This window comes from Kryptolebias marmoratus, linkage group LG5 (genome assembly GCF_001649575.2).
Source record: "Kryptolebias marmoratus isolate JLee-2015 linkage group LG5, ASM164957v2, whole genome shotgun sequence".
Classification (NCBI taxonomy): Eukaryota; Metazoa; Chordata; class Actinopteri; order Cyprinodontiformes; family Rivulidae; genus Kryptolebias; species Kryptolebias marmoratus.
In genome coordinates this window covers 13,315,773-13,328,477 of record NC_051434.1, presented here as the reverse complement: position 1 = coordinate 13,328,477, position 12,705 = coordinate 13,315,773, and the positions used below count along the sequence as shown (strand labels likewise).

At 39.9% G+C, this 12,705-nt stretch overlaps 1 protein-coding gene across 1 annotated transcript; it reads right to left on the bottom strand.

The window, feature by feature from the left end:
- Nucleotides 1-1,185: 1,185 nt before the first annotated feature.
- On the bottom strand, nt 1,186-11,860 carry ago2 (argonaute RISC catalytic component 2). Its single transcript, XM_017420041.3, has 20 exons — nt 11,646-11,860; nt 10,233-10,280; nt 8,905-9,085; nt 8,698-8,818; nt 8,426-8,607; nt 8,137-8,273; nt 7,912-8,046; nt 7,522-7,609; nt 7,271-7,418; nt 7,050-7,169; nt 5,504-5,626; nt 5,245-5,378; nt 4,881-5,065; nt 4,275-4,434; nt 4,058-4,148; nt 3,298-3,492; nt 2,970-3,104; nt 2,593-2,694; nt 2,312-2,511; nt 1,186-2,182 (listed from the first exon to the last, which is right to left on the bottom strand). The coding sequence occupies exons 1-20, from the start codon at nt 11,659-11,661 to the stop codon at nt 2,074-2,076; spliced, it is 2,610 nt and encodes an 869-aa protein (XP_017275530.1). The 5' UTR covers nt 11,662-11,860; the 3' UTR covers nt 1,186-2,073.
- Between the last annotated feature and the right edge of the window lie 845 nt (nt 11,861-12,705).

Here is a 12,705-nt window from a genome sequence, read left to right as displayed (position 1 = left end):
CAAAAAGCCGCGTGGACGAGTTCAGTGAGGATTTACGGTGATTTTACAGTGAAAATGTCTAGCACCTCGAATCAAAAAAAAAAGTCCTTTTGTGCTTTTCTGTGTCTTTGAATCGTCGTCGTGTAAAGTTTGCTAATCTTGTTTGGCCACGAGAGATTGTGTGTTACAAAAAAAAAAGGATACACCCGATTTATTCTTAGGCTATAAAATCTACAAACGACCACATAAAATACTTCATCCTGTAAAAGCATGAAGACGCTGACAAGCACTAACTCTAGATGCTGAGAAACATTTCAGAATGAAAAACAAAATGAAAGCCCTGATTGTCTACCTCTATGAATGATCCAAATTCACGTGGGACGGCCCACTGCTAAATCTCTTTGTTACAAATGATGCATAGTTAGAAAGTACACACTTGGATGCCTTCAGAGACGACGGACATTCACCGGCGTCGCTTAGTGAAACTAAAAAGCGGGAGGTTACGAAGTACGAATTTCATTAGTAAGATCCTGAAGGCGAGAGAATTTCAAACATGTATACAAAGGAGTCAATTTAGACAAAACGTGGGCCAGTCTTTAAAAAGTCCTCGAAAATGTTTCAGCAGTCTCCACTGAAAGCTTATCCAAAATATACCTTTTTAAGCAAATTTTACGGTTTAGTAAAAAGACTTTCAAAAACTAAGTTGCATAAACCCCGAGCTCTTTTTGTGCGGCGACTGCTCTCAGCTCTTGAAGCAAACTCTACGTAAGAGGTTCTTTTACTGAATTTCGATCAGTTTCAATCTTAAAAGAAAAACAAAAAAAAAAAAAGCTGCAGCTTTAGTTCCACTATACCGAATGCCCGGATACCGAGAAGCCACGCAGATAACACCGATCTCACAAGGATGCTGTAGAAAACACCTTTCTGCTGATATATATATATATATATATATATATATATATATATATATATATATACACACACACACACACACACACACAATAAAATAAAATTAAAAAACTGGGGTTGAGGTGTGTCAGAGAGGAAAAACAATTACTAAAAATGTCTACATGTCTAAAACATTTCAGCTACATGCATATTCTTTGAAGACTAAAAGAAAAACAACTAAAATACTAAAAAAAAAAAAAGTACAATAAAGAGGAACCGCGTGGATGTTTATCACGTTCCCCTGTTCAGTTCTAGATCTTGTGTCTTTATCAGCACGGCTCAGAATACATTGTTGGGATCCAGTCCCACTACGCCGAGGTTGTTTTTTTTTTATTTTTTTGAGAATTACTGGTTCAGACTAACTGGGCCCGAGGGGGACAGAGCTGGTATCCTTTCAGTCTCCTAACATTAAACGTCTTTGGGATGAAATTAATCCTCCAGCTGTCACCAGGTTTGGCAGAGATTGATCGAATACTGAAACTCCTGACATGGGCTGACAGATTTGAACCAAAAATTAAAAAAAAGAAAGAAAGCTGGTCCCAAATGGCACTTTTTCCCCAGCACAGAATGACCAATGTGGAAGTAAAACATACATCTAACATTAATAAATCAACAGATTAAGTACTTTTGTCTTTCTTGAAGTACCCATCCTGGTCAGTGCACTGTACTTTCATTGAATGCTTGTCAAACGAGTAAAATACTAGGCGTAAAATCAGCAAGTGGAACCTCTCATTTTATAAAACTGTCTTCTCTCCTTAAGCACCAAGGCTGTGGCAAACTAAAAACGTAAAAAGACTAGAGGCTTCCAAATTAAAGATGTAAAATGTAACTGCCCGCTGCTTTCCAATTCAACAATCTCTTTTTGTCAAACTTTAACGTCTTTGCCCACACGACTGAAAATAAACTCCAAACAAACATAAAAAAGGTCAATCAAACCTCTTTCTGCTAAAATCGCCTTCTAAAGTCTAATAGATGGCTTCATTTTCATGGGGTTTAGGGGTACAATTGTCGACTTATGAGCCACTGATAGGTTTGTTAGGCAGGGGGATATGAAACCACTCTGATGGTATGTACAGCTGACAGCGGGGAGTAGTGGGTTCCGTCTGTGGGGTCTCGCCCACGCCAACCTGGGACTGCGAGGTGCTTTCAGGCAAAGTACATGGTGCGCAGGGTGTCCTGGTGGATTTGGACAGCCTTGGCCAAGGCCTGCTGGTCACGCCCATTGCTCTGGCCTGATGTATGGCTGCCCTCCGCACTGAAAAAGAAAATTAAATTCATATGCGAACAATCTATGGTGGCAGTGCTGATTTGATAGAGCTTGATTTCCACCTGTTTAATAAAAAGAAACAAACTTCTCAGAGGAGCCTAACATTCAGGGGCTTACCTGTCGTGCTCTTTGTCCACCAAGTGATAGCGAGCCCGGAAAGCCACTAAATGAGCATAGTAGGCCGGCGCTGGGATGGAAACCGAGCGAGTGCAGCGCACGTAGGTATGGCAGAGCTGGTAAGTGAGGACCTGCAGCTCATCTGATGAGAAGTGGTTGTCGTCCCACAGCACATGGTAGTGAGACGGTCTGCTAGTTCCCTGCGAGGAACGAATATACACTGTTGATGCGAGAACTCACGACCAACGTTACGTAATAAAACGCCGCCGTCTTGATGTTACCTGAATGCCAGCATGGCTGCAAAGGTAGAAGTCGAACTCTGACGGGTGAGTGATTTTGGTGTCCACTGTGGTGCCTGCAGGGATGTTGCCGCTCTTTCCAACCTGCGCAAATCCACAGCAAAATGTTTTGCCGAGTCGAGACTGCTGAAGCCTAATATCTTTCCAGGAATTTTCATTAGAAACTAAAGGCAAGATTGCTGGACATATATTTTTACTAGAACTTCATGGACAAGAAAAAAAAGGACATTTTAGCACTTACGATGTCAGCACAATTTAATCCAAAAATTACATGACCTGATATTAAATATGTATACTTAGTATCATTATTCAGCTAAATGGTTATAAAACTGATGAATTACCAACAAACTCATACTGACCCTCTCATTTCTGTCCACACAGAACAGCCTCGTGTGGTGTCTCTTCTGTACAACTACAAAGGTGATTCCAGGCTGGTAATCCTTCTCTAGTTTGATGCAAGCCTCGCGGATTGCCAGCAGCTCATGTTGAAGAACCTGTTGTTGTTTTATTAAAGTAAAAGATCTTAGAAATCAACTAGTAGAGCAGAAAGCATAATGATAATAAACATAAGCTATAATTGACATTCATAAAAAACAAGGTACATGTAAACAGACGTGTTTATAACAGTACTTCCTAAATGATGTTTCGACTTTTACAGTTTATTTTCTGTGTCATCGCTGGTGCTACCTGACTAAATTGGCCCTCGGAGATGCCATCTCGATAGTAGATGATTCTGGTGGGCTTGAAGCGTGTGGACTTGTAGAACTGGATCAGCAGCTCTCGCACCATGTTGGCCAGATCCTGGATGATGTCCTGACGGTGCTGCTGCACCCGCACCGTGGCGCAGTATCGACTGGGATGGGCATCCATGCTACCAACCACCTGATGTGGAACGATATTTAACAAACGTAAGCACATAAATCAACTACTTAAAAGATCTTTTTTTGGTATCGTGTTGAGAATCTGTTTGGTTTTAACCGGGATTTGTTCATGACTTATTATTTGGGCTATTATAATTTAATATATTTTACTAGTTTTAGTTGCAGCTGTTGTTTCACAGAGATTTAGTTAATGTCTGGTTTAAAACAGACTATTTGTGGACATTTAATAGAAGGGACTACATATCCCATTATGCTTCAGAAGTAGAAGAAGAAAATATTCGATATATATAAACAGGTGACAGTTCAGAAAGATCTTTTACCTTGAACTGCTTGAAGTTCACTAAAAGCGTACACCACTTTGACTCATTTAAACTGCGAGTTTTATCTTAGAGCAACTGGAAATTGTAAAACAAATCAGCTAAAATGTAAATTATTCACTTGTTTTAGGCTTAACTTAATTAATCATCTACTGTCCTTTGTTTTTATAGTACGAATCATCCAATTTTTCTAATTTAAAAAGGTAACAATGCTGTTAATTCGTCTTAATGTTGTGTAAAGTTACTTACAGCAGCAATAGAAGGTTTCTTTCCATCTCCTGCAGGTGGATGAGTCACATCTGAACCCAGGAAGATCACTGGCTGCTGGAACACCAGCGGCCTGCACAGGGACACACAAAGCAGCATTTATAGACAAACTCTGTCACGCAAAGGAAAACGTTCCAGGTGTTTTGCTTAATCTAAGAATGTGCTTTTATGATACAGTTCATGTAGGGGTTCTGCTAACCTGCCCTGTGGGAGCAGGATGTTGTTGACGCCGCCCAGCTTGACGTTGATCTTCAGACAGAGGTTGGAGAGAGTCTGAGGGGTTGTCTTTTGGACATTTTTCACCTGGACACACTGCGTGGCCATTCCAAGCACGGTGTCTCCAACGCGTTTCACCTCAGCTGTAAAATACAGAACAAGGGGGAAATGTTATACACATTCAATTACTGATTACAGACATTTTAGGAACAAAGACACTGGAGGTCCATTTTGTTGGAAACAAAAAAAAACTGTTATAAATACAATTTATATAATGAAGGAATTCCTTCTATTTGTTTATTAACTTAGCTGAAAGAAGGAAGTAGAAAAGCAAATAGAAAATTATGAGAACAGAGCAAAACTTTATTATTTCAAACTGTGTGGAGATATGTCAACAACACCAAAAAGATCCCAACTATGAGAACATAGCAATCCACATAATTAAAGTCTTGGTGAAGATAATAAAAAATAAAAAGTCGATATTTCTTCAAAGATAAAGTTATGCATCTTTATTGAAGACTCACCAAACATAAAAACCACAAACAGCAGATTTGACAAAGTAAAAAGACATTATAAATGGCTCCCTCACCATAGACTGGGGTCTTCCCAGGAAGGATGACCACCACCAGCTGCAGACCCTGGTAGGTGTACTTGAGGTGTCTGAACATTGGCTCCACGCTGTCGGCTCCCTGGGCGTACTTGCAGAAACAGGGCTGACCTTGAATGGGCATCCCGGCATCACGGGAGATCTTCCTCAGCTGATCTGTGAAAGCTCTAACAAAAGGAGAAGCACCCTGGTGAAGGCTCTCTGGTAAGTTCAAGCAAAAGGAGCTGCTAATCAGCTTATTTTATGGTTCTTAAAGTTTGACCATTTATTCAGAAGCACAAACATAAGAACCTAAAAACATTCCCGCTCTATGCTGGGGCAAATAGAGTCTGTGAGGCTCACTTACTTAAGCAGGAGTTCAGTGCACTGTCTCTGTGGGGCAAAGCAGGCGATGGCCCACACTTTGATCTCGATACCGGTGTGGAACTGCTTGTTCCTCATGTCCCACACTCCCTGGATTGGTGTGGCTATTGCTTTGTTCTGCAAATTGTAAAACCAGCAATCGTATAAATGCTCGTCACTACATCAGAGTTAATCCGAAACAACTTAAAACTTCAGAGAACCGTGTTGAAGTAGGTGCAGAGGCATGGCTTTTATCAACGTACCCTGCCGCCGTACAGTATTGAAGGTGCTTGCAAGACACGCCCGTTCACTTCTGTCATTTCATCCTTCACCATCACGCCGAATTCTCGGACATACGGGTCGGTGTTGAAGTTGGCACTTCTCATCTGGTGAAAAGAGAAGAAAATCGTTCACTTAGAGGCAATAACCGTACATCATCAATAAATGAAAATTAGACGAAAGGTGTTGATCACTCAATGCAAGAAGCACACAGCTACTTCTTTTGGCCTTTTTGAGTCAGGTGTTAGTTGCTCTACAGCACCGTTTTAGGAACTATGACTCTTTCTTATTTGCTTTGTCGCTGCCAAAGAAAAGCCGCAGCTGTTGGCGAGAGCGGCCACGTTGTGTTGACACTCACAGAACAATCAGAGCTACAGCTTTTGTATGTCACGAATTACAGCAAAGTATGTGTGTTTTTTTAAAAACACAAGCTTGAAATTGGAAGTAGAAAGAACGCCAGGAGGCACAACGGATCATAATTTATACCAGAGGTCTGAGAAGAACAAACAAACCTAGAAGTAAATTCAGTTTTAGCAGTTTTCTTTCGAATGAATAACAAAGACAATTTAAGAAGAAATATAAAATAGATAAACCTTCCAAGTTCCTCATTAATATTTATATATAATTAAAATTATACAGAAGCATTTTGTGTTTATTTTCAGGCATTGCTGTGTTCTGCTGCACGTTTCCACAATCTGTTTGGATGTAGTAGCTGATGTAGTTTGAGCTTCAGTGATGGGTGAATCTAAAAAAATTTGAAATCTGCAAACCTTTTGAACCCATCTGAAGACTTCTTTAAATTAAACAGAAACTAATAATTATCTGATTGTGCCACCCCGGTTTCAAAAATCTCACAGCATTTCTTCCAGTGCACACAGGCTCGAAGGCTACACCCCACTTCTCTGTGTTTTGTTTCACTTTGGCAACTGTGAGCAATTCTTCCGCATTAGCACAAGAAAACACTTACAGTACAGATGCAGCCTTAAATGGGGCAGAGAATGGGTGAGCATTCGACTCGTTTCATGCTCAAAACTGAATCGATCACGCCCCTTTAGACATTCATGGGCTTAAAAAAAGAACCTATAAATGAACTGAGCAGCAACAGTTCCTGCAGCGTGAAAATAAAAGAAATGCAAAAATGTTCCTGCGACCTGAAAGCACCAACTAACTCTCCAGGTGTACTCCTTTCTATTGCTTCCCCACATTAGAATTTTATTTTGTTTTGCAACTTTAGTTGTGTTGAGCAGATGCAAGTAATATTACTACAAGATTTTTTTGTGTTTTCAGTGCTGGCCAGCCTGCAAACTGTTTGGTTTGTCATCTTTGTGTGATGTTACTGAACACGGTTAATCCTGGCCTGTAGCTGCTGACCACGATAAAAACACTTTGTGCTCTCCATCTTGGAAAGCTGCTCAGGCTACAAAAAAAAAAACCCACATTTTTTTAACTTTGAAAGTTTCTGAATCAGTTTCCGGGTTAGAACTAACATCTCAGCGGCACCAAGTAAACACGTGTCTCCTGCTGCTGTACCAGTTTACTAATCTCGTCCTGACGGTCCGGTGCTGATCGGGCTGTGGCTCGGATCATGGTGGAGGTCTGATTGTCGGTCAGCTTTTTGATGCAGCGCTGTCCCGCCACAATGTTACACACCTGGAGGAACGAGGAACAGAAGTTTGAAAGAAAAATCACCACCAAAAAGGACGTTTTTCTTCGCTAAACTACTTTCAATCTAACAAGCAGGTGAGGCTTACCTCTAGAGGGAGGTAGGTGTGCTTTTGCTCTTGTCCCACCTGTAAACACGGGAGGTGGGGGTATCGCAGGATGAGCTTGTACTTGTCTTTAAAGTACTGTGCTACTGTGCATTCAATAGTTTGGCCATTTTCCTGCTGCAAGGGAAACCTAAAGCAACACAGAAAAACACTCATTCCTTCGGCTTGCTCGTTTGTGACTTTAAGAACATTAAATCAAAGAGACTGAGGATAAATAAAGAGATCGTTCTCACGTTTGGTGGCTGGCTGGTCTTCTGGTCACGTTGCAAACTCTGTACTTTCTTTTCATCTGCCCACAGTGAGTGATCTCAACCTTCAGGCCTAAATAGGGCAACGACAATAACAGAGGTTAAAAAAAGCCCCAAACTAAGGAAATATAAGCAAATCGTTAAAGGCCACGGCATTTGTTTTTTTTTTTTATTCCACAGACAGAGTAAAACAACTAAAAGAACTGAATAGAAGAGGGGAAATGCTGAACTAGACTTTCTTATAAAAATGTGAGACAACCTGCTCTACTTATCTGTGAAAACTTAAATTAGAACAAAATTAAAACTCCTTTAAATAAAAAAAAACATCTTCAGCCAACGGTAAAAAAAGCCTCGTTTCTCTCAAGTCTTACTGACCTTTGATTTCTTTTGTAAATTTCACACGCTGGGAGTCTGTTAAAGGCTTCTGTTGCTCCTCGATGCTTTTGAAATCCAAAACTTCACACATGAACTCGATCACAGGCTGAGCCTTGTAGAAAGCAGTGGCAGAAACTGCAAACAAAACAAGCGCACGGTTAAGACTTATGGAAACAGCTTAGCGTCTGCCGATTTTTTATTTTTTTGCCAAAGCTGCATATTCACCATCAATGTTGAGCATCATTTTCCAGAGAGAAGGCCTGACAGACTGGTGGAAACCAAACCACACCTCTCGGCCACCGCCAAGAGGGTTTGAGGATCCCTCCGAGGGAGTAAAGAAAGAGCGTCCCACCGGGGTGTATCTGGAACAAACATGTTGGTGTTAAAAAGTGTTTAGGATCTTTAGATAAGGTAAAGTACACAGACCTGTGTTTTAACTAAAACTTAAGGTCAGTACGGTCATCTGGACACATTTTAAAGGACAAATTAACAAAACAATGAATGTAGAACAAACCTCATAGAGGGCAAATGCCTCATAACCACGTCCAAGGCTTGAATCGTTTCAAAGGGAACGCTGGGCAGCCGTCCTGACAGCGCCTCGTGCAGAGCCTGCAGACTAACGCAGGACATCCATTTGATGGACACTTTAAAGCTGCGGTCTTTGCCTTCACCTGGAATTGTCACTTCGAGCTCAACCTGTGAGGAAGACAAGCAAAACGACAGCAGAGGTGAGTTCTTTGGTCTGATTCAAAAAGGCAGGTTTTAAATGTGAAGCAAAGCTCATACTTTGTCTCTGCCTATGGGCAAAGGCATGGCAGTGTAGAGGTTTTTCCTTCCGTCGTACACCGGCTTTCGATCTCCAAAGATCTGAGTTTTAAAGTGCTGGACCATATGCTCCACAATTTCACTGAGGACAAACAGAAGAAGGATCACAGCGACGCCCAAAGGTCCGCGCTCACTAATCCACAGACAAAATGAACAATCTGAACTCACCGATTGACCCTTCTGGGGCATTTTTCAGGCTTGATGTCTATATCATAATGATAGACCTCCAATTTGGGGATTTCCATCTCGAAGAAGTTGGCCTGGAGCTTTATTGCCCGGCCCATGGTGCCAAAATCTGGCCGTGATGGTGGCTTGAACACATATTCTGGCAAGGGGGAAGATGGGGGGTCTAAAACAAGGGAATCAAAACTCACAGTTAGGATGGCAATATTAAAAAAATACAAAAAAAAAAAGCCTTTAAAAACCATACAACAAAGTTGACTTGAAAATGTGCAAGTTTGTTTCTAAGACGATAATAAGCAGAAATAAGATAATTTTATACCTCCAAAAACCAGTTTCTAGTAAAACAAGTTTTACAAATATCAGAAAGCAAGTTATGTTTCACTGGAATAATTCATTGTGAGTTACTTCTTTATTTGAATATGGGCTTTATATAAAAGCATCTACTTTTCATCACAAGCACACTTATAATAAGTTGGCTACTATGAGCCAAGTGAGTGAAAGTTGAAGGATGAGTGGTCTAACAGCATTTAGGCATTCCTAATTTCGACCGTGGACCTTCTCCATCTTTAACTCTTAAAAGGTGTTTTATTTTACAACTGGTAGTCGTGCTCATCCAAGAAGTTCCTTATCTGCAACTTAAGATATTTAGTCTGTCGGAGGACACCAGTTCTTCACTGCCTTATCTTCCCGTTCCAGCTCTGTCGATTCTTACAAACACCCAGAAATGACCCTGATGCACCGAGACGGCCGACCGACTCAAACATCAGTCAATGTCTGTCGCCCGTTTTTTTTTAAATACCTCTTGAATGTGTCCTGATCCATCGAAATGTTAAAACTCTATTAGCAATTTTACAGCTGATGCCAGTTCAACATTAAATACACTCAGTTTGTGTACAAACACTTTAACGTGGCATTAATAGTTCACATTTTTGGCGATGTAAATTATTATTAAAAGCATGTGTGTACACACACACATGATGAGTTGGATTTAAAATGAAGGTTTCTCTGCAATGTAAACATATTCCTCTGCAAAACTGAGCCATTCTCAGAACAGAAAAATGAAGTAGTTCCTCACATAAAATTGCAAACTTTCCCATCCAACAATAAAGCTCTGTGACATATCTTCTTAATAATTTCATAATGAGACCAGAAGTTCAACTGCACTTCAGCAAAGTGCCTTTTATAATGCTTGAAGTGTGCAAAAAAAAAACAAAAAAAAAAACAAAAAAAAAAACTACTGCATTCCCACTTTAACCATGTTATGACTAGGACCGGTGTAAGGCTTTAAAGACAAAATTTGGGAGAAAGCTTACCAGAACTTATCGACCCAGAGGAACGGGGCCTCTCAAGAACCTCACCAACTGGAGCAGAGGAAAACGACATGTTATAAATGAAGTAAATAAATTTAAAAAAAAAAAATCACACTTGAGCTCAAGCACCTTTTAGTTAAATGCAAATAAGTAAAAATGAACACTCAACACAAAGCACATATCTGCTTTTACTCCTGAAAGCTTAAAAAAAAAAATCAACCAGCTCAGTGCTTTTATGCAAAATGAGAAAACGTAAAGTGTGCTCCTCGATTTAAGATGTGTATTTGAGTTGGGAGGACTTGGTTTATTTCAGGTCCGGCTCTCTTATCATTTCCAACACTGTCGCCTACAATGAAGGAAGTCTTATCTGTGAACACGCAGGAGGGATTAAACAAGTTGGCAATCTAACATGAATGAAGCCACCCATTCTGCGCAACACAATTCATAAATGCTACTGCTGTTTAACTTGAAGATGTATGCTATGATGCCTGAAATGTTAAAAACCTTTGACTTTTTACAACTTTTTTTTGTCTTGTCAATAGCAAAGATATATTTCTCAGCAAGCTATTATGCAAAATAGATTCTGGAGCCCTTTTTTTTTAATTTTCATTATAAACAGGTTGTGTTAGTGGCGAATGGGAGTACATCTTTACTTGGACTCTTTAGGATTTGCTAACATGTTGACCATTCTGCAGACTTTTTTTACACTCAGCCTACATTTTTTTAAAAGCCTGACCCACATATCAAAACAAAAATAAGCATGCTTTCCTTAACTAAACGTAATTAGTTTACATTTTTAAATAAATTAACCTTGGAACCATCTTAAATTACATTTAGGACGTCAAATAATAGCATTTTGACACGGTTTACATACATTTCTTTATTAAGAAGGGTGGACTAAACTGATCCATTACTTTTAAAAAGTAATGGATCATAATGTAAATGTTGGCCTCAGGGAAAATATCTCGTCTGTAAAGCAATGAAAATAGAAACATTTGAAAAACTCAACCTGCACAAATGGACTACAACCTAAGCATTGGTGATGGGATTAAATAACATGGCCAGCCGGCAAATGCTGCTTTTACTACATTTTTGCGTGCTGAACCGTAAAACACAAAAGAAACAATGTCTTGTCTATTCAAGAATAAATGCTTTGCTCAGAGAACGTATTCCTCCTCGAAATGGCAGAGACGGGAGTTTACTAAGTTGGGAAAAACGCTAAAGCTAACTTGGCTAACAGCTAAGCTTGGTTCTCCTGCTAACGCCTCCACCTCAGATAAGAACACAAACGTCGGTAAATAGCTTGTTTTGTCATAGTTAGCTACCTAAAACAAGAACCGAGTATATATCAGCAACAATTTGGGGCAATGTTGGCAAGAAATGCATCACTTAGCCGATGCTAATGGTAGCACTTACCTCCAGGAGAATACATTTTGTCGACTTTTTAAGCGTATGGTGGACGACAAATAATCCACTTTAAAAACGCCGGCCTCCACCTAACCTCATGCGAAGCCCAAGGGGGGTTTTATATGTGACAAAAACAGATCGAAAATAAAGATATTTAGTTAGCCAAGTGGTAAATATTTGGAGTCTCGCATCCTCGGCACGACCCCATCCCCCCAACACACAAAACGAGAGCACAGAGAGAAACGATGGCACACAAAAAAAATCCGTGCGAGGCAAGAGGAATCCCTCCCACCCACTTCCGCTTTGGGTCACTTTCCTTCACATAGTCGCACAATCTTTCCCATTCAACGTAATTAGCGTGTTAATTTCACTTGATACTATTTCAACAAATTTGTAGCAGGTGCAAAAGTACAAAAACTATTTAACTTACATTTTTGCTATTTAACAAGAACAACAAAAAACGACAACAAAGAAGACATACGGCATTTTTGGTTGTAAATTGTTTGCACTTTAATAAATGAAATTTCCGATGAAAATGCTGTGTTAATTTTGTCACGCTTTACTGTAAATTTAACGCGTCGGGCGGTAAGTCTTTTCAGTGGGAACTAAAAACACTTATTCCACTCCGTGTGGCAAAGATTGCATTCATCTTACAAAAAGGTGTTTATCTCGCTGGCGGAACTCTTCAGTGACGTCAGACGCACGCTGCGCGCTCTTACGTCGAGTTCAAACCGAAGCATTGCCACAGTGGTATTTTTGCTTTAACGAAACAATTAAAACTAAACACTGATGCTACACCGTATGACAGATGACTTCAAATATTTAAAAATAATCATAAATTAACGGAGCAAAGGACGCAACATGAAAGGGTTAAAAGCCGTGAATAAGGAAGTATTTCCGGGGTAATATACCGGCTGCACTACCAATGGGATTTTTTGTTTATTCATTTTATTTTCGGTTTTTTTACCTGCAGTAGCCGTACAAGATATTGACCTACTAAATATTTATTAAAATAGAAAAGAGCTGTATTCACTGTTGGTTTCAAACAGTAGAAAAATGCTGAAATAAA